This window comes from Podarcis cretensis (assembly GCF_951804945.1).
Source record: "Podarcis cretensis genome assembly, chromosome: 2".
Classification (NCBI taxonomy): domain Eukaryota; kingdom Metazoa; phylum Chordata; class Lepidosauria; order Squamata; family Lacertidae; genus Podarcis; species Podarcis cretensis.
The window spans coordinates 109,756,941-109,778,690 of NC_137171.1; the positions used below are offsets into that span (position 1 = coordinate 109,756,941).

Sequence of the window (21,750 nt, forward strand, 5' to 3'; positions counted from 1 at the left end):
GCCCGGGTACTGTAGTTCGGCCAGAGGCGGCGCCTCTCTTCGCAGGAGTCGCTCTGTTCCCCGCCGGAACTACAACTCCCAGAATTCCCTGGGAGAGAGCGGACCCGGACTAGCTGAACTAGTTTTGGAACCGGTTTGTGTTTGTAGTGCAGATGCCGAGAGGCGCAAGCGGAGACCAACGCCTTGGAATGGGGGCGGGGGGGGATGCGATGAGGTTTTCAAAATATATATTTTACGGAGAGCTGAGCGGCCAAATTTCCATGGCTGATTGTGGGGTTTTTTTGTTTTTGTTTTAAAGTTGTGATTTTGTTTCTGGAGGCTTCATGGAGCCTGGAAGGAAGGCTTTTGTTTCGGCAGATGTTTAGAGTTTTAATCCGTTTTTAGTCTATTTTTTAATTTGGGGGGGAAAGTTTTAAATTATTCTATAAATTTATTTTGTATATAGCCATCCATTCGCAGATCTCAGGGTGGTTCACACAAACAATATTAAAGTTTAGGAAAAAAGCCACACAAAACATGTAATAAAAATATTGTTAGTTTTCCTTATGGATAATTTTACTGTTTTGTTTTGTAAAGTGCTTTGAGTGTTTTGTTTGTTTGTTTTGCAATCAAGCAGTGTATAAATTACAATGGTACCTCGGGTTAAGTACTTAATTCGTTTCGGAGGTCCATTCTTAACCTGAAACTGTTCTTAACCTGAAGCACCACTTTAGCTAATGGGGCCTCCTGCTGCTGCTGCTGCGCCGCCGGAGCACGATTTCTGTTCTCGTCCTGAAGCAAAGTTCTTAACCTGAAGCACTGTTTCTGGGTTAGCGAAGTCTGTAACCTGAAGTGTATGTAACCCAAGGTACCACTGTATATAAAATAAAAGAATGAACAAACATTTTATATAGATTTGTTGTGCAAGCCTATGCATGACTACTCGGAAGTCAGCCCCGTTGAATTCAATGTGATTTAGTCTCCGGGATGTCTGTATAAGATGACAGCTGTAGGCTGCAATTCCAAACATGCTTACAAAGGCGCTTGGTGGGGTTTACCTCTGAGTAAACACGTGCAGGATAGCTGCTGCCCTTTGCACATTTACCTGGGCGTAAGCCCCACTGAATGCAGTTTGGCTTCTGTATAAGCATGCATTCAAATGGCACTAGTAGGATTGCTGAGGACTGTTCCTCTGCCTGCTCCCTTCCATCCTGCACCTTCAACAGCACCTAACCAGACAGATACCTGTCAGGTGAAGCTTTCACCTGCACTTCATTTGTGTGCTGGGGCGTGGCGTGGCTTCGCTTGCTGAAATTATGTACATCATAATAATAATAATAATAATTTATTATTTATACCCCGCCCATCTGGCTGGGCCTCCCCAGCCACTCTGGGCGGCTTCCAAAAGAATATTAAAATACTATGATACATCAAACATTAAAAGCATCCCTGAACAGGGCTGCCTTCAGATGTCTTCTAAAAGTCTGGTAGTTGTTGTTCTCTTTGACATCTGGTGGGAGGGCATTCCACAAGGAGGGCGCCACTACCGAAAAGGCCCTCTGCCTGGTTCCCTGTAACTTGGCTTCTCGCAGTGAGGGAACCGCCAGAAGGCCCTTGGTGCTGGACCTCAGTGTCCGGGTAGAACGATGGGGGTGGAGACGCTCCTTCAGGTATACTGGACCGAGGCCGTTTAGGGCTTTAAAGGTCAGCACCAACACTTTGAATTGTGCTCGGAAACGTACTGGGAGCCAATGTAGGTCTTTCAAGACCGGTGTTATATGGTCTCGGTGGCCGCTCCCTGTCACCAGTCTGGCTGCTGCGTTCTGGATTAGTTGTAGTTTCCGGGTCACCTTCAAAGGTAGCCCCACGTAGAGTGCATTGCAGTAATCCAAGCGGGAGATAACCAGAGCATGCACCACTCTGGCGAGGCAGTCCACAGGCAGATAGGGTCTCAGCCTGCGTACCAGATGGAGCTGGTACACAGCTGCCCTGGACACGGATTTAACCTGTGCCTCCATGGACAGCTGTGAGTCCAAAATGACTCCCAGGCTGCGCACCTGGTCCTTCAGGGGCACAGTTACCCCATTCAGGACCAGGGAGTCCTCCACACCTGCCCGCCTCCTGTCCCCCAGAAACAGTACTTCTGTCTTGTCGGGATTCAATCTCAATCTGTTAGCCGCCATCCATCCTCCAACCGCCTCCAGACACTCACACAGGACCTTCACCGCCTTCACTGGTTCTGATTTGAAAGAGAGGTAGAGCTGGGTATCATCCGCATACTGATGAACACCCAGCCCAAACCCCCTGATGATCTCTCCCAGCGGCTGCATGTAAATGTTGAAAAGCATGGGGGAGAGGACAGAACCCTGAGGCACCCCACAAGTGAGAGCCCAGGGGTCTGAACACTCATCCCCCACCACCACTTTCTGAACACGGCCCAGGAGGAAGGAGCGGAACCACTGTAGGACAGTGCCCCCAGCTCCCAGCCCCTCAAGACGGTCCAGAAGGATGTTATGGTCGATGGTATCAAACGCCGCTGAGAGATCCAGCAGAACTAGGAAACAGCTCTCACCTTTGTCCCTAGCCCGCCGGAGATCATCAACCAGTGCGACCAAGGCAGTTTCAGTCCCATGATGAGGCCTGAATCCCGACTGGAAGGGATCCAAATGGTCCGCTTCTTCCAGGCGTGCCTGGAGTTGTTCAGCAACCACTCGCTCAATCACCTTGCCCAAGAATGGAAGATTTGAGACTGGGCGATAGCTGGCCATCGTGGCCGCATCTAAAGATGGTTTTTTAAGAAGTGGTTTGATAACCGCCTCTTTCAGTGGGTCTGGGAAGGCTCCCTCACGGAGGGAAGCATTCACCACCCCACGAAGCCCATCGCCCAGTCCTTCCCGGCTAGCTTTTATAAGCCAGGATGGGCAAGGATCAAGGAGACAGGTGGTTGGTTTCACTCGTCCAAGCAGCCTGTCCACATCCTCGGAGGTAACAGATTGGAATTGATCCCATGCAATTTGACTAGACAGGACTCTAGCACTCTCCCGCCCCGGCCCTGCTCCCACGGTGGCGTCTACCTCTTCCCGAATCTGAGCGACTTTATCTGCAAAAAACTTTGCAAAATCATTGCAGGAGATCATGTGGCCCGTACTGGGCCCTGATGTAGCAGGTGGTTCCGCTAAATTGCGGACCACCTGAAAAAGTCTCCTGCTGCTGTTTTCTGCAGATGCAATAGAGGCGGTGAAGAAAGTCTTCTTCGCCGTCGCTACCGCCACTTGGTAGGCTCGACATTGAGCTCTAACCTGTGTCCGGTCAGCTTCAGAATGAGTTATCCGCCACCGGCGCTCTAGCCGTCTCAACGATTGTTTCATTGCCCTCAGATCCGTGGAAAACCACGGGGCTCTCCGGGCTCCATGCAATCGGAGAGGGCGCTTCGGAGCCAAACAGTCAATAGCCCTGGTTAACTCCACATTCCAGCGGGCCACCAGGGAATCAGCTGAAAGGCCATCAACATGGGATAAAGCATCCCCTACCACTCTCTGGAAACCATTTGGATCCATTAAGTGGCGGGGGCGGACCATCCGAATCGGTCCCACCTCCCTGCAGAGGGGATGGGTCGCAGAGAAGTCCAGTTGCACCAGGAAGTGATCTGACCATGGCACTTCTTTTGTTTCACTTTTAGTTAGTGTCAGGTCACCAACATCCGTAGAGGTAAACACCAGGTCCAAGGCATGTCCGCGGCTATGGGTTGGGCCAAACTTATTCAGGGACAGCCCCATGGAGGCCATGCTTTCCATGAAGTCCCGAGCGGCCCCTTGTAAGGTCGTGTCGGCATGGATATTAAAATCCCCTAGGACAACCAAACTAGGTGTCTCCAGGAGAACATCCGCCACGACCTGAAGCAGCTCGGGCAGGGAATCCTTGGTGCAGCGGGGAGGTCGGTACACCAAAAGGAATCCTGTACTGCCCCTATTGCCCAACTTCCAGAACATGCACTCAGAGAACTGGGTCTTCCCAATAGGACGCCTGGTGCAAACTAATGACTTCCTAAAAATCACTGCAACCCCCCCTCCCCGCCCACAAGGCCTGGGTTGCTGTGCGTAAGAGAAACCTGGTGGACAAGCAGCAGCAAGAACAGGCCCATCCGCTTCATTCAACCAAGTCTCTGTTACACATGCCAGGTCAAATCCCCCATCCATGATCAGGTCATGGATGGCAGTGGTCTTATGAATCATTGACCTGGCATTGCACAGCAGCACCTTCAGGTCATGTGGGTATCCCTTGCTGATTCTAGTATCCATCTGGTCAGGACCAGACCTGGAGGCAGGGATAGTCCTCAGACAACGACTAAACCTGCCTCCTCTGTAATGACATGGTCTGGTCTTAGCGTAACTCCTCCTCCTACCCGAGATCACTGAGATCGGTTGTCCCAACGCATCCCCCCCTGTGGAACATGCCGCAGCCATTTTGTTGGCTGGGACCCACTCCCCGGCAGCCCTGACCCCTCCCCTTAAGAACAAAATAAGACCTTAAAACAATGAAAACAAAACAAAAAAGAAACCCCAAAAAACAAAAAACAATACAAATAAAAAACTCCAAAAATTACAAATCCATCAAAATCAAAACAAATTCCCAACTAAACATCCATCCCACCCCCACCCCATCCCTGCATATACAGTAATAATAATGACAATAATAACAATAATAAAGAAATAAAAAGGAAAAGGAAAATTTTAAAACATTTTAAAAAGAACTCTGCACCCCTCCGGATCCCCCTGGGCCGCAGCAGCAGTGACAGCAATCGTCCCTGTCAGGCCCCGCCCCAGGCCAGATGGTGAGTGGCAGGAAGGAGCAGGGCCCTCAGACACCCACGCAGGAGAGTCCTCCTGGGCAGCAGAGCACAGCAGTCCTTATGGGGCTTCAGGCCCCGCCCCAGGCCAGATGGTGAGTGGCAGGAAGGAGCAGGGCCCTCAGACACCCACACAGGAGAATCCTCCTGGGCAGCAGAGCACAGCAGTCCTTATGGGGCTTCAGGCCCCGCCCCAGGCCAGATGGTGAGTGGCAGGAAGGAGCAGGGCCCTCAGACACCCACGCAGGAGAGTCCTCCTGGGCAGCAGAGCACAGCAGTCCTTATGGGGCTTCAGGCCCCGCCCCAGGCCAGATGGTGAGTGGCAGGAAGGAGCAGGGCCCTCAGACACCCACACAGGAGAATCCTCCTGGGCAGCAGAGCACAGCAGTCCTTATGGGGCTTCAGGCCCCGCCCCAGGCCAGATGGTGAGTGGCAGGAAGGAGCAGGGCCCTCAGACACCCACACAGGAGAATCCTCCTGGGCAGCAGAGCACAGCAGTCCTTATGGGGCTTCAGGCCCCGCCCCAGGCCAGATGGTGAGTGGCAGGAAGGAGCAGGGCCCTCAGACACCCACGCAGGAGAGTCCTCCTGGGCAGCAGAGCACAGCAGTCCTTATGGGGCTTCAGGCCCCGCCCCAGGCCAGATGGTGAGTGGCAGGAAGGAGCAGGGCCCTCAGACACCCACACAGGAGAATCCTCCTGGGCAGCAGAGCACAGCAGTCCTTATGGGGCTTCAGGCCCCGCCCCAGGCCAGATGGTGAGTGGCAGGAAGGAGCAGGGCCCTCAGACACCCACGCAGGAGAGTCCTCCTGGGCAGCAGAGCACAGCAGTCCTTATGGGGCTTCAGGCCCCGCCCCAGGCCAGATGGTGAGTGGCAGGAAGGAGCAGGGCCCTCAGACACCCACACAGGAGAATCCTCCTGGGCAGCAGAGCACAGCAGTCCTTATGGGGCTTCAGGCCCCGCCCCAGGCCAGATGGTGAGTGGCAGGAAGGAGCAGGGCCCTCAGACACCCACGCAGGAGAGTCAGCGTGCAACAGTAGTCACACTCGGAACGGCTTTGACTTGCTGGCTAAACCAGGTGAGGGTAGCCAAAGGGTTTCAAACCCTCCATGAGTTAGGAACTTCTGAATGCAAAGATGGCGGATTGAGCGGATAAGATCAATAGTGGGTCCAATGGTCAAGAAGGCGGCTTCTGCATGTGCTGTAGAACCGATGGGGCCGTCAGCCTGGGAAGGTAGCCCATCTAGGACAGGGATCAGCACCATTTTTCAGCCGTGGGCCGGTCCACTGTTCCTCAGACCATGTGGTGGGCCGGACTATATTTTGGAAAAAATAATGAACAAATTCCTGTGATGCACAAATTGAGATAGGTCCTCACCCAGGCGATCTCAAATGGACACAATTCGAAGCCCAGTTTATGCTAGGCTGGAAAGGGTAGGAGTGAAGAGGGATCTTCTGCTCGGGGCCTGGTTATGGTTTTCCCCATAGGCATTTGGCTGGCCACTGTGGGAACAGGATGCTGTAGTAGGTGGGCCATTGGCCTGATCCAGCAGAGCTCTTATGTTCTTAGGAAAGCACCAGCTTTTAAGTGTACAGTGTACCTCGGGTTACATACGCTTCAGGTTACAGACTCTGCTAACCCAGAAATAGTGCTTCAGGTTAAGAACTTTGCTTCAAGATGAGAACAGAAATTGGGCTCTGGCGACGTGGCAGCAGCAGGAGGCCCCATTAGCTAAAGTGGTGCTTCAGGTTAAGAACAGTTTCAGGTTAAGAACGGACCTCCGGAACGAATTAAGTACTTAACCCAAGGTACCACTGTACTGTAGTTCTCTCCTAAGGGATGCGGGTGGCGCTGTGGGTTAAACCACAGAGCCTAGGACATGCCGATCAGAAGGTCGGCGGTTCGAATCCCCGCGACGGGGTGAGCTCCCATTGCTCCGTCCCTGCTCCTGCCATCCTAGCAGTTCAAAAGCACTCAAAGTGCAAGGAGATAAATAGGTACCGCTCCGGTTGTGCGCTACTCTGGTTCACCAGAAGCGGCTTAGTCATGCTGGCCACGTGATCCAGAAGCTGTACGCTGGCTCCTTCAGCCAATAAACGAGATGAGCGCTGCAACCCCAGAGTCGGCCACGACTGGACCCTTTACCTTTAGTTCTCTCATAAGTCAACAACCACACCATGTCTCAGGGACTATCTGAGGGGAGAAGAGGCACCAGAGGTCACGGGTTCAAATCCCTGGCAAACCCTGATGAGGGTAGAAGGGGCAGCTTCATCTTAGAAAACTGGAGGTTGGTATGGATGGCAAGAAGATCAAACCTATCCATTCTGAAGGAAATCAGCCCTGAGTGCCCACTGGAAGGACAGATCCTGAAGCTGAGGCTCCAATCCTTTGGCCACCTCATGAGAAGAGAAGACTCCCTGGAAAAGACCCTGATGTTGGGAAAGATGGAGGGCACAAGGAGAAGGGGACGACAGAGGACGAGATGGTTGGACAGTGTTCTGGAAGCTACCAGCATGAGTTTGACCAAACTGCGGGAGGCAGTGGAAGACAGGAGTGCCTAGCGGGCTCTGGTCCAGGGGGTCACGAAGAGTCGGACACGACTAAACGACTAAACAACAACAAATGTTGCAAATCTTGCACTGGACTCCGCCTGACTTTGGCAGCGGTCTGCATAACAAAATGATCTTTAATGAAATTGCCTCAAGGGCCACCAGGTGGCAGCAGACACAAAGGAACGTAAATTTGAGGTGGGAAAGGCTGAGTTTTAAACTTCATGCAAGTTGTGATGGATGGAGAGATATTCATGCCATTTTTGTACTGAGATTCCTGCATTGCAAGAGGTTGAAACAAATGACTCTTGGGGTTCTATGATTCTATTATTCCCCTCGCATCATCCTTCTGCCAACACTTTGTGTGGAATTCTTCTTCCAATCTGTACCTGCTGCAACACACGATCATTTAAAAAGAAAGTACTTTAAAAATAAAAATCCTGTTTCTGCAATAGGGTGCAAATCCATGCAGACTTAATCAATCCATTAAAATTCATTTGATCAACCAAGTAAGATTTATTTAACAGGATGATTGCCCTAACGTGGGCTGATTTGTCTACACTTTGATTCTTGATCATCTGCACTGCTGACGTGTTTAAATTAGCAGAACTTTAAAAGAACCTGTTCAGTTTTACATTTTGACAAATGCAGAAGGCAAAACACTCTTGAGCAGGCTGGTTTAAATGACATTCCTTTGACACCTTAATCACGCTCCTTCGATAGCTCAGCTGGTAGAGCGGAGGACTGTAGAATACTTCAGAAAAAGTCATCCTTAGGTCGCTGGTTCGATTCCGGCTCGAAGGACAATCTGTTTTGCCAAAAGGCCGAAGGTCGGCATTTCCAGTGAGGGTTGAAAGAGATAGCTGCTGCCAGACAGTGTGGACCGGTATATAAGGTTGTATTTTTTCTAATCACTTCGGGACAAGATTCTAGTCCACGGTGATCGACACTTTTCCTCGAATTCTGTGCCTAGTTTTTCAGTAAGATCGCTGTGGCTTCTCCAATGTGCGCTAGCAAGAAAAATCCGGCATTTTCGGGTCCATGTGCTCAAAGCAGATGAGCAGAGAGTCAAAAAAACTAAAAGCAGAAGTGGGATGTATAACTTAAAAAAGTAGTAGCCAATGGGGTGTCCCATGTCAACAGACCGACCAATAGCGTTCGCTGCTTCCGTAGGAGTTTGCACCCAATAGCGTGGCCTCCTTACAATTTCAACGAGCCAATCGCAGAGCTTAGTTCCAGTTCTGTGCTTAAGCATTTTCCCCGAAGTTCTATTCCTACCCCTGTGCTGTTTTTACGTAAAGAAACTCCAGGTGCAGCCTAATAACAGACCATCTCCACTATTGTGGTTACCCTTCTTGCCCGATCCTTTGCGTTCTGCAGACTCGGAAAGCTTGCCATGCTTTTGTGACCTTTTAGATGGTCCCAATAACGGTATTATTACCCGATCGTGGGTTTTGGAGTTGCAGTACAGTACTTTTTTTTTTTTTTTAAAGGAAGACAAACAGCGCGATCCTGTGCATGCCTACTCTCGAGTAACACCCATTAGTTCAACGAGCATCTTCCCAAGTAAATATAGGATTGCAGTCAAAGCTCACACGTGCAACCCAAGCCCACGATCAGAAAGCAGGGAAACAGATTTAAACTTCCATTTGCTGTCTGTCTGTCTGTCTGTCTGTCTGTCTGTCTGTCTAGTATTGCCCGAGAAACGCGTGAGATCTGACCCAGTGGAGCCTAACAGTTAAAGGTATTTCTGTATACCAGGTTCTTTGGTCGTAATACCTTTATAAGAAAATGCATTCCAGTGGCGGGGCCTTTTTGCGGGGGGGGGGGAGACTTTTGATGCCCTCAGCCTCCAGTGCACTCTGATCACCTGTGAATTAAATTGAGAATGCATCTGAAATTTGGTGGGGCATTTATAATAGAAAAGAAAAAGAAAAAAACAGAATGTCCTTCGAGCCGGAATCGAACCAGCGACCTAAGGATGACGGCTTTTTATATTCTACAGTCCTCCGCTCTACCAGCTGAGCTATCGAAGGAGCGCACTCGTGGCTTTTAGTCATAGCAAATAAGCGCCTCCGCGATCGGTTTCGTTTCTTTGCTTTTCCGCCTTCCAAATTCCACATTTGTTGACTCAACAGAAAAGATGACGTTGAAGGCACGTTGCTAACGCTAAAGCAACGCATTCCAGCCACTGACCAATTTAGCATGGAGGGGGGAGGCAATCATATATATATATATATATATATATATATATATATATGCTTAGAAAGTGGTGGCAATTTTGATATGTTTTAATATTTTAACTTTTGTAATGCTTTAAAGCATCGGTGGAAAATTTTCTGGATTTTTATGGTTTTATCTTTTTGCAAACATATATATATATTGCTTTTTGCAGACAGATGGGAATTAAACCACACTCGTCGTCGTGCAGCTGGTCGATGCTATCCGTGTTGACTTGGAAGCTCCTCAGTGTTCAGAAGGGATTACTCGCAGATTAATGCGCGCAGGGTGGCGGTCCTGCTAATCGGACCGGGCGACGCGGCTGCAGGGCGGGAAGGACAGGCGCGGAAAGAGGCACAGGAACGTGTACAAATGGGCGCGCGTGTGCATATAGGTAGGCGCGCGTAACGTGTGAACCTGCTTTTGTGTGCGTGTGTGTACTCGTGCATATTTGCAGCTCAGCTTTCCAAGCAAAACAGCTGCCCTACCCTGGTTCTGCCACACGGTGGCGGTAGGTCAGCGGCGAAGCTGGATCACGATATGCGGGTCCGATTCTGCCAGCGGTCCCAACTCTGACGCTTGGAATCTTGATACTTTCCTCTGCCGGCCCACTTATATTTCTATTTCTATTTTGTTTTATTCCCACCAGCGAGATTTTCGTGGAGCCAGACTGGAGATCCCAGAGCTAGAGTGTGACAGTGCCTAAACTTTGGAACTCCCTATTGAGATCAAGCAGGCACCTTCGCTATACTTTTGGCACCTGATTCAAAACATTCCTGGGGAGACAAGTCTATGCAGATGCTTAGAAAGTGGTGGCAATTTAAATATGTTTTAATATTTTAACTTTTGTAATGCTTCACAGCATAGGTGGAAAAAATTCTGGATTTTTACGGTTTTATCTTTTTGCAAACAGCTACGAGGGCTTTTTTAAACAGTCAAGCGGTGCATAACTTTTTATGAAATAAAATAAATAAAACAGGCTGTCAAGCTGATTTTGTCTTTTGTTATTGAGATTCTGGTTGCCTGCCCTAGGTGACTGGCAGGCTGTTTGGACAGGCCTGCTTGCAAGCAGGCAGGAGTTGCAACTGGGGAAGGATGGGGACGGGAAAGAGGGGGGAAAGAGCAGCCCCCTCTCCTGAACTGTCACTGAAATGCACAGAGAAAGGAAACAAAACAATTTGCTGGAAGATCCAGCAGGAGCCATTCCAGGAAGTTTTGCTGTTGTTGGCAAAGCATTCATAACCTGCATCTGTTCCCTTTGCATTTTGTTGTGGGGTATGCGTGTGAGAGAATGACTGCTTTCAACTTGAAATGTTCTTGATCCCCTTTGCTGTTCCTTCCTGGTACAGAACAAGGATCTCTTTCCCTTAAATCACATTCGGTTCTCTCTTTTATAACAGCAGCAGGGCTCACCTTCAGGCCTAAGCTCGTTTTCCTCTCCCCTCCCCTTTCCAAAAACCCATTTGTCGTATCCTGCAGGTATTTCATGGACAGCTGCCACATCTTCTTAGGATACTGCAGGTATTCTAGAGAAACACATGAAGAAAAGCTGGCCAAGTCAGATGCTGTCCCAGGTTTCATGACTCTACTGCTGGTACTGCCTATGAAAACACAGTAATTCCCATTTGAAATAAAGGAACACCTTGGAAGGCAAAGAGATCTGTGATCCAGGGCGGATCAGTTCCTTAATTACAAATGGCAACCCTATCAACTTTTGAATGGGTGGGAGAAAGTCTACTTGTACACAGAATCTGGGAGGCTTTGAGAGGAGAAACTGATTTCATGAGATGAAAAATGGAGGTTACACCGCCTAACAAATGCAGATGTTTGCAGAGTTCTAAGCACCAAAGTTTCTGCTTAAACATACACTTTCAAATGAAGGGAATCTTCTTGTTTTAGTTTTGATTAAACGACAGACTTGCATGTATTGGCATATTTTGCATAAGTTCCTGATTGCAAAGAATGGAAGGTTTTGTATTGCTTTTTGGAAGAGAAGAGGTATATATAAAATATACCCATAAAGTTATTCAAGCACTTATTCCCATGATGCCTCAACTGGTCTGCTCTGCCAAGGCCTCTTGAGAGTTCATCATGAACTGCCCAGATATCTGGGCTTGTCCAGCGATATTTCCATTTTGGTCTGAAGTTGCTGTCCATACTACCTCTTATTATCAGTGAAATCCTTGATTTTTGCAAATGTTCACATACTTTTACATTATATGCTTGTAATATGGGAGCAATCAGCATGACACAAAATGGAAATTACAAGCCTTTGCAGGTGCTAAGAGATTTAGAAGGGTAAATATTCACCTTAATACCCTTGTTACATTCAAACTTATTTTCTATAAACACCAACTTTGTTTGAATACCTATTCAGACATTCCAACGCTACAGTTCTATGATTTGGAGAGTATATGTCAATACATTAAGTGTAAATATGAATAGATCTAGTAGATGGCAATTCTTCTTTTGTTTCATTGTCCCCTTGTGCATGTTTGTCTTTTCTTAAATAGATTTCCAGTGAAAAAAGTATATGAGAAAGGAGCTACCCCCATAGCTCACCTCAACATGTAGCCACATGAGTGAGAAAGCTGCAGGTTTTATTCATGTTACATCACATTTCAAATGTCAGTGCCAATTATACAGATGCCTCTTCCACCCGAGGCGTATTTACTCAACGGGAGGATGGAGAATAGGTTAGCCAATGGCTCTTGTTAGCTACGTTAACTAGGTATGTAAGCTCCATATTCAAAGTATAATGGAGCTGTCAGGTTAAGATGTATGCTGCCTCTGGACCCATTATGCTGCCAATGAACAAGAGGGCAGGTGTAATAAATCACTATTGCATCCCGCTTCTGAACTGTCCAGGAGCAACTAGCCAGCCACTTTGGGACAGAGCAATGAACTAGATGAATCTTTGGTCTGCTCATTCTCTGCCTGCTCCCCGCCAGACCTTTGTTACAGACTCTCGTGAAACGCTGAAGAATTGACACCGAGCGATTCTGTAAGATCAAAGGCACAAAAGACAGGAGCTGTTTGAAAAGGACCGGCTTTTATTTTGCTGTGGAAAATAAGTTTTTGCATCTTCAAACATTTCACCAATTGAAATTTGGACATTAAAAACAGCGTCTCTCTAGCAAACACCTTAAAGAGTTCAACCACCCCAAAATTTCACAAGCTTTTCCTTTCAGTTGGAATTTCAAAACGGACTGTTCCAGGAGCGGAAAGGGAGCTTGGGAGAGAAGGAGGGAACTGAAGATGCTGGCAGATTCTCCCCGACTGACCCAAAACGTTCTTCCGGGGCCAATGCCATCTCAGCTGATCTCAAGTCCCTTCACCTGAAGCACTCTCTGGGAATGGAAAGGGAGGTAGTAGCACTGTGAGCTAGGACATTCACACAAAACACGGACCACATGCCACAAGAAAGAGTTCAGGCCATAGATGGCTTGGATGGACAGAACTTGATCCAAAACAATGGGTTGGGTGGGAAGGACAGAGAAAGTCCTCAATGTCAGGCCCTTGCGTTGGCATTAAAGGTAGAGTCAATTCCCTAAAAAGAGTGTCCCATCCACTGGCTGACTCTTCAGAATTCTACAGGTGGGTGATAATACCAACTCCTGCCTGGACAGGAGGAAGAAGGGTAGATCCCATTCTAATCCAGGGGCCTTAGCTTGTGCCCCTAAAGACAGAAAGGGGAAGCATAGGGACAGAATATGCTCCTCCTTCCCCCAACCCCACTAACTGCCTTTCACTGGTCAAAGAGGTCATCTTTCAAGGTGCTTCCTTCCCTGCACTGGAGATCAGTTTGTGTCTAGGAATGTGAACCCCAAACTAAAGAGAGTCCTGGAGCTACTCCTCATTTTCATCTTGATGTCTCCCTGCCACCCCCAATTCAAGCAAATTTCAAAGAAGGGTGTAGGACCTACTGAGAGTGCAACTCACCATCACTGCATGCTCTCTTTCACCCTCCTATGGTCTTGTCAGTGAGTTTCCACAGGTACCCATTCAAGGGGAGAAGAGAAGGCCTTTGCCTTCAATGGAGAATCTCCCATTCATAAGTGAACACCCTTTCAAACGGAATATTTCCCCCAAAACCTCACCAATATGTATCCCCTCACAGAGGTTCCTCCTCTGAGAGAAACCCAAGATGGATCACCCTTTGAAAAAATAAAATAATAATCTCATGATCAGGGTTTTCAACGGAAGAGACGTCTTTCTCTCACGATCCCAGTAGCAATACTGCTTTTTCAAGGAAGTACTAACAAAACATAATTAAATAGATGCAACAAGATCATTCACATGCGGTTCCCCCGAGGCATCATCTCCTGTTCTTCCATCTGCACCAGCTAGGAAAACAAGAGATGCGGAAGGAAGGCGTCCCACACCCATTTTGCTGAACTTGGCCGCAGGAGAGAAATTCCTTACTGAAGTGGAATTCCAAAACAGAGACAAGGGGCCGTATTCAACTAAATTGTGGAACCAGTGAAAGCCAGCAGAAGGATCCCAGCTAGCGCAATAGGACTTTCTCCCCTCTCCTCCCCACGCCCTTTCCATATCTGCTCCAGAGGGTTAGGAGAACCCACAACAGCACACAAGGATGGAGGAGGACAGGGGAGATCATTCTGTTGGACCAGAAGAAATAGTTGCACTGGCAGAACGATCTCTTTAGTGCTATGCTGAATACAACCCCGTATTTCTTTCTTCATTCACCATGGAGAGTTTGAATAGGTTTTTTTTATATAAAAAAAGACAAAAAGTAATACAGCATCCAAAGAAACAAACAAAATACTACCCTTTGGTGTGGTCTGAATTTTGGCCATATGAGGTCCGAAGCTCCTTCTCCATGCTTACTTTATCTAGTGGCTCTGGAGCAGCTCAGCAGCGCCTTCTAGAGGCAAGAATGGGGTAAGAAGCTTCTGCACCGCTGAATAAGGCTGGGCTCCTCCCATGGTGCGTTCTGCTGACTCTGCCCCGTTGCTCCCGCAGACCTGGTGGTGGATCAGTGCTAATGTGACAAAATGCTACTGTGGGATAAGCCACCTCTGTGGTGGGGCCGAATTTAGGGACCGCCCCTCCCCCCAAAACCCAAGGCGAATTAAGGCAGCCATTGGGGACAAGTTTCCTCACTCAACCTGGGATGAGAATGTGGCACCACACCATAATTAAACCAACCTCCCTTTAGATGTCATGTAGCTATTATATAATGGTGGCCACAAAACATAACTGAGAGCAAATAGGTGCTCAAGACGGTACCATTTCTGACTAAGTGGGGGTTCGAATGCTCCTTCACACACGTCACGGAAAAAAGCTAGCCCAAGACCTTCTCCTGGACATGCTAGCCTTGCACATATAAGGGGAGTTTCATGTGGGTGAGTTTTCAAATTTAATCCCCCACCTGCCACCTGAAATGGTCCAGCCCGTCTGGATTTCAGTCGCCATAGCTTACAGTAAGGACCAGCTGACAAGAACCTCCTTTGGCAACCAACCACATCTCCCCCCATGCCTATTACCCAGGTAAAAACAACTGGAGATTTAGACACTCGCCTCACCTGAGCAATCCTCACATCACCTTTATCAGTGCATGCACCTTACCTCCCATCGAACACAGTTCAAGAATGAGTTATTCAGGAGACCCAAGTAAAAATGGCCAATATGGTCAATAAAAGTGGTCCTTCTAAGGGACTCACTGAACGTCCAAAGGAGTTTCCTGTTTGCAATGCTAGCATTCAACTATGTCCAAATGAGAAAGGAACAGGCAGTCAAGAGGGGAGAAAAGGCCCTCATTTCCTCCCTATTGCTCAGGCCTGCACAAACTGCGACCCATCAGGCAGAATGCAACACACCAGCTATGCAAAGCGACCTACCAGCAATTTTTTTGCTTGCCTGCATACGTGGAACAGGGAAGTTATCAAGCCATGTTGTGTGCCTGCGGAGCCACACCTGGCTTGATGGGCCACAAGCTGCGCAGGCCTCCGTGAGCTCAACAAAGCTGGGAAAACCTCGATGGGTTGCTGCTTTGGTTTAGCACGGGCTTTGACCTCAAAAAAACACCGACTTGGAGAAGCCACCAAGGATCTAATGAGTGAACAGACCACCATGTCAAAAAAAAAAAAAAAAGGAGAATAGGCACTGGAGGGTAGAACGGAGAGAGCACTCGGAACGCTCCACCTCACCCCCTCTTTGGGGCATCGGAATAACCCCTGCAACCCCGCCCCTCCTACCCCATAATTTTAAGTGCACAAAACCACCCTCATCCCTGGAATGCACTCGAATGCCACACAGGAAAAGAAAAATACAGAGTTTTGCCCCCGCCCCCCACTCCCAACTCCAAGCACCCCTTTGACAACAGGGTCCAACATGCTTAAGGGTCGTCAGCTGCTAACTCCAGCTAGGATCGTAGCCTGTCCAGTCGGAAGGAGGTGCTAAGTAAACGCGGCGGCCTCTGAAGAGGAAACTGACGATGCCCTGGTAGCCGGCACGGGGCACTCCGGACTTGAGGTCGTCCATGACCCCCAAGGCCTTGGCGAAGGCCTTGAAGGAGTCGCGAGTGGTGTACTGCACTCGGACAGTGCCCAGCTCCCGGCGCTGGTTACCCTGCAGCTCCTCGACCCGTAGCTCAGGGGCCCCGTAGACCTGGGCTAGGAATGAGCGCTGGTACTCATCCTTCTTGAGGTAAGAGAGGTCCATCTGGGTGAAAGGCACGAAGCGGTCGTTGAGCTTGATGAACTTCAGGTACTGGTCAAAGAACTGACCGTGGCTCACGCCCTTGCGGCCGAAAGTCATGGTGCGCGACACTTCGGGCCTGATGCATGAACGGCCCTGCCGTTGCTCAGGGTGTCGCATCCAATCATCCCAGAAGGCCTTGGGCCACTTGGGCTCCAGCTCGTCCCACAGGTCGGACAGCAGAAGCCAGCCCAGCCCGGGGAAAAAATCCGTACGGTAGAGGAGCTCCGGGTGGTTGGCGTCCACCATCTGCTCCTTGCCGTTGTCGTTCCAGGCGGAGAGACACCAGAGGGTGGGGTCGGCTAGCAGGAGCGGGAAAGCGGCCTGGAAGTATTCAAAGAAGTCTGGAGCGACTTCCAGGTCGTCTTCCACCACAATGGCCGCCTGGTACTTGAAGTTCCGGAAAACCTGGCTCAGGGCCCAGCGATAGTGCCGGGCGATCTTGTAGTAGCCTTGGAACTTGCGGTGGTCGGTGGGCACAGGGATGTCGCTCAGGTTGGGCTGCTTGATGTGCATGATGGCGTCTCCATAGGAGGCGATGACCCTGGCGGTCTCCTCGTGTCCGCAGTCCTGGCTCACGATGATGGGGAAGCGCTCCTTGGAGGGGCGGTAATGCAGCAGCTTGTCGAGGCAGCGGCGGACCGTGCTGCGGTCACAGGCAATCACCAGCACTGGCAAGACGGCGTCTGGAGAGATTTGGCTGCGACGGGGCAAGGGGGCAGCTGTCAAAGGCGGGGCGGAGGACGCAACCGAGAGGTGGAGCCTTTTGGCTTCAGCAGCCTTCCTCCTGTTCCAGAGAGCGCTGTAGCGGTAGATTTGATGCAGGAGGTCCTTCTGGCGCTCCAGTTCCACCTCTGCGTCCTGGGCCAGTCGGATGACCTCTTCGGTGAGGCGGCTGTGGTCAGAGGAGGACTGAGGCCGAGTCCACAGGAAGAAGAGGATCAGGGCATTCCAGGCCACAAAAAGCACCACGCCCCAGAGAACCAGGTTGCTTTTCTTCAGCATCCTTCACAGGCGCAGGCCCCCACCCTGTCTTCTCGTGCTCGCTTTCCCCTCTGATGGGCGTCACAATACCACCATGGACCTGCACAACAAGTAGGGGGGAAATAAAAGGGTGTTAGGGGAGGCCACAACATGCTCCATCAGTTTTTCTCCTCCTTCCTTGCCCTCAGTGATGTGGGTTTTCCAAACACTAAAATCCTATGCAAATTAGGATAATTTGCTTGGAGGCAAGTTCCGATACCTTAGAGAATGTACTAATTTATCACGTTTGTTTTGCTTGCATTTAGTAAACAAAAGTTGTTGTTATTTTTTAAAAAAACAACACCCCATGTTAATTTTTCCCCACACACCACAAAAGTTTGACCTGATATATTTGAGGGGATGAAAATCAAAGCCTTCCTTTATCATCATCATCGTCGTCATCATCATTTATTAAATTAATGTGGTTTAAATGTTGCATGATGGGGGGGGGGGAGAGAGAATTACTGGGAGAGACTTACAGTTAATAGCATGCACTTTCCTTACACTGTTCAAATTTAAGCAAAAAAACCAAGGTGCTGAAAACTGTTGACACACTAATCCAATTTAGCAATCCAAAGGCTTGTGCATGATATGCTGACTATCTCATTGCCAGAGATAATTACTTGAAAAACAACAATTACAACTATGAAAACTGCCAAGCTTGCATAATATTGCATTTGCAGTTGGCATCTATTCATTATTTTTTACCCCACATCACTGCTTGCCCCCTACCAACCCAGACTATTAAAAAGATGATACATGCAATGTTTAACACAGATCTCTGAATGGAAGGTGAAATTCTGCAGTAGGTAGGAGAGATTTAATGGGCCTGTGCTCTCAGTGCTTTCCAGATATTTCAACAAGAGAAACATCAGAGGTATATTCAGTCTCGATTCATCATCTACCTTCAGCATCACTTTTACTCTTAAGTCCACTCCACCTTGCTCCCTTGCTCCATGTAGGCCCCACCATTCATATTAGCAGTATTAGATGAGGGCAATGGAAACAAAACAGTTATGCTAAACGAAAGCAACAGGCATGCATGCCTGAATGTTTGGGTTACTTGAAATACAGAACTGTTGCAAGGAAATAAACACAATGTCAGAGTCATTGTGGCAAGAAAACATGGTCATGTCAAATCAAAGGCCTACACAATCTAGCTTGCTTGGACTGGCACTAATTGCCCCATAAATATCTATTTGATAAAGTCCAAGAGGCCTCCTATGACCAATCACTGAGAACCATCGTTTTGCAGAGAAAAGGAGTCAGCTGAGGGCATGGTCCTGCCCAGCACAGACTGCTCACTGTAGACAAAGCAGCTGTACCAGCAAGTCCAGAAAACGTTACAAGCCCACATACATTTTTTAAAAAAACTATGTCAGTCATTTTTTAGATTAAGAAAGACTCTTGTTAAGTTCCCTGTCTGGGCATTTGGAGATGATTCTTATGCCACAGGCAATCAGCTAAATGGGCATTTGCATGCCTGCAATTACAGTAGCTGGTCCACAGTACAGCATTCTTGAAAATAAGAAAACTTTAAAACAGGGCAAAGTCATACCCTCTAACATTTCTCCAATGAAAATAGGGACATCCTAAGGAAAAGCGGGACGTTCCGGGATCAAATCAGAGACTGGGACGGCTTCTCTAAATCAGGGACGTCCTTGGAAAATAGAGACACTTAGAGGATCTGAGCAAAGTATCTGAATTTATAGCAGGAAAACCACAAAGAATACAAATGCTCCATGTAGCAGCTTTGGGACAATCATTGCTTCTTGCTAGTCTTGTCCCCAGTTGGGTAGAAGAATCTCTGCAGGAGACTGGAAGCGATCCCAACACCTGCCCTATAAACACCTTCCAGTTCCATTATTTTCTGAATTAAAGTGTGTTTAACAGACCAGGGTGGGGTGGAAAAATCGCTGCCTATTTTCAAAGCAGGAGTATTGGCTAACGGCAGCAGCTGCCACCCAGGGTTTCTTGGTTTTGTGCCCTACACAAACTCTTTTCCCGTTCTGTGTACCACCCAGAAGAGACCTGGAAACTTAAGGCACATTTCTAGTCATGCCTATGCAAAAGTAAGTCCTGCTGAACTCAGTGGGACTTATTCCCAGGTAAATGGAGTTAGGACAGCCTTAGCATCTAATGCAGGGGTGGGGAACTGAATCTGGCCAGCTTATCTCCCCCACCTGTGGTGGGCCAAGTTTGACAGGTGGGTAGTGTTGCCCACCTGTCAATCACCAGGCATCACAATGACACCAGATGACCACTTTTTTGCCTGCAAAACATTAATCAGCCAATTCTTCATAGGAAATGTGCCCCACACTCTGCCCCACAGGCTGAATTAGGCCCAACAGGCCAGTTTGGTCAAGTCACACCCTCCTGCCCTAAGGCAAAGCTGTCCAACAGGCTTGAACAATGAATTAAGGCCTTTCCATCTCCCCTCATTCCTTGCTGAAGGCTGACATTTATTTTTAAAGCCCTTGCATGCTGTGTTTCAGGGCAAGGCTATCCACAGGCTGCGTACAAAAGAGGAGTCAAGCTATACATTTTTTCAGCGTCCACATAAAACAATTCAATGACAAAATCAAAAATGCATATTGCCATTCACTGCTTGGGTTGGGCAGAAGAGAAACACACTTCTTTATACTCCCAGCCAGCCTTTCATCTCCACCAACCAGTAGAAGCGAACATAAACACTTCTTTTGACAATAGTTTTTTGGCAGAGGGAGATTAAAAGCTTGGGGGGGGGGGATTTCCTTTCCCACCACTAGGCAACATCCCAAATGCTGGGGAAGAGCACATCAGTTGTACCCCTGCTTAGACTGAACGATTCACTTTGCTGAGCAATTGGGCTGCACAACACGTGCCAACTGGCCTGCTGTGTGTGTTTGGGGCCGTGGCCTTGAAATCTCGTGCCCCTTCTCCATTCAGGCCCCATGTTCCTTTGCTCAGCACAGTCCATTTTCACCACACTTTTCCCTCCAGAAAACCTCAAGGACTTGAGTTCAGAACAAAGAAAGTAACATGAGCTTGTTGCGCACAAGACAATTTTGTAGCACTTCCATTTGCATAATTTATTTGGAAAGCAGAATCTGATCTTTTGGGAGAACAAAGCATGGACAGCTCTCCTTTCAGGGCAAAGAAAGAGCACAATTAACTTCTTGAGGAAACCACAAAACTGAATGGAGACTACCCAAGCACGGCACGGACTGGCACAAAGCCCAACCCAGTGCTGCAGAGCCATGACTCGAGTATCCAGCAGCAGTTTGCTACAGACCAGGGTGAATCAAAGCCAGGTCTGTCTTTCTTTGGCTGCAGGTATTGCCACCGCAGTAAGGAAGGAAAGAGGAAATATTTGAGACGGCTTTCTAACAGTGAGTAGCAGCCTTTATTAAAAATGTAAGCTCTTGAGAGAAAACTAGAACATGCAAATTTATTTTATTAATCAACCAGTTAAGAAGTGGCTGATTATCAATCAGGATTCATTTTGTGGTAGGCGGTCCTATTATGATGCACACATTTGCTTCTTTGGGTCTTGGATAGCGAGACAAACAAACAGGGAGCCCCGAAATCACACACACCCTGTCCATTGGAATTCAGCTTAGACTCCCTGCTAGGCTGCAATTGCAAAAGCCTTAAGGAGGCTGCAATCTGAACTCTGATCCAAGTGAAACACTTTCCACTGGACCCAAGTCCTAAGCAGATGACCAACTTACGTACACACCTAAGGGTGCACAGTTCTATATGGAGGGGCTTGAGTGCTGCTAGACTCAGGACAGCCAAAATGGTGACCTCCAGATGTTGTTGAACTACAACTCCCATTGCCCTTGAGCATTGGCTTTGCCAACTGGGGCTGGTGGGGATTAAAATCCAAGAACATTTGAAGGGACCCTTGTTGTCTACCTTGGTACTTCACTATTCCACAATGAACCAGTGCTGCCATACCCAGCAATGAACCTAGTCATCAAAACTAGCACACTCAGAATGAGAAAGAAAGCAAGGCCCTGCCTAACCAAGACCCCTCCTGTAGTAAAGTTATATCCACAAGTTCCTCTGCGAGCAACCAAGGTTCAGATCAGCCTCTCTCAATGACAGTAGGAATTTTGGATACAGCCAGTAGAAAGATGGGGATATAAATGAATAAATTATTCTAATAATACAACGCATTTCATGAGTGGGTGTGTGCAGAGGTAATGTGAAAAACGAACTAAAGCTTATGAAAGAAGTGTTTTGAGATCAGCTGCAGCAGTAAGAGTTTCAGAGTAGTAAGTAAAGCTAGTTTGTTCTACGTGTCAAGTCTCCAGTGGCATCAACTTCAAGTGTTCGTAGCAGTAACTTATCAAGGGCTTAAAAGCATCCCTGCTTATAATTTGCTTGTCGTGTGATAGAGGAACAGCAGCCATAAACCTAGTT

The 21,750-nt window shown here is 48.4% G+C and overlaps 1 protein-coding gene across 8 annotated transcripts in view; it reads right to left on the reverse strand.

The window, feature by feature from the left end:
• Positions 1–12,627: 12,627 nt before the first annotated feature.
• Positions 12,628–21,750, reverse strand: part of MGAT1 (alpha-1,3-mannosyl-glycoprotein 2-beta-N-acetylglucosaminyltransferase) — a 46,355-nt gene continuing 37,232 nt past the window's right edge. For all 8 annotated transcript variants that reach the window (XM_079963681.1, XM_079963678.1, XM_079963679.1 and 5 more), the window contains one exon: positions 12,628–17,401. In XM_079963681.1, coding sequence (XP_079819807.1) covers positions 15,973–17,322 — 1,350 coding nt within the window. In that variant the 5' untranslated portion in view covers positions 17,323–17,401 and the 3' untranslated portion in view covers positions 12,628–15,972. The remainder of the gene's footprint in view (positions 17,402–21,750) is intronic.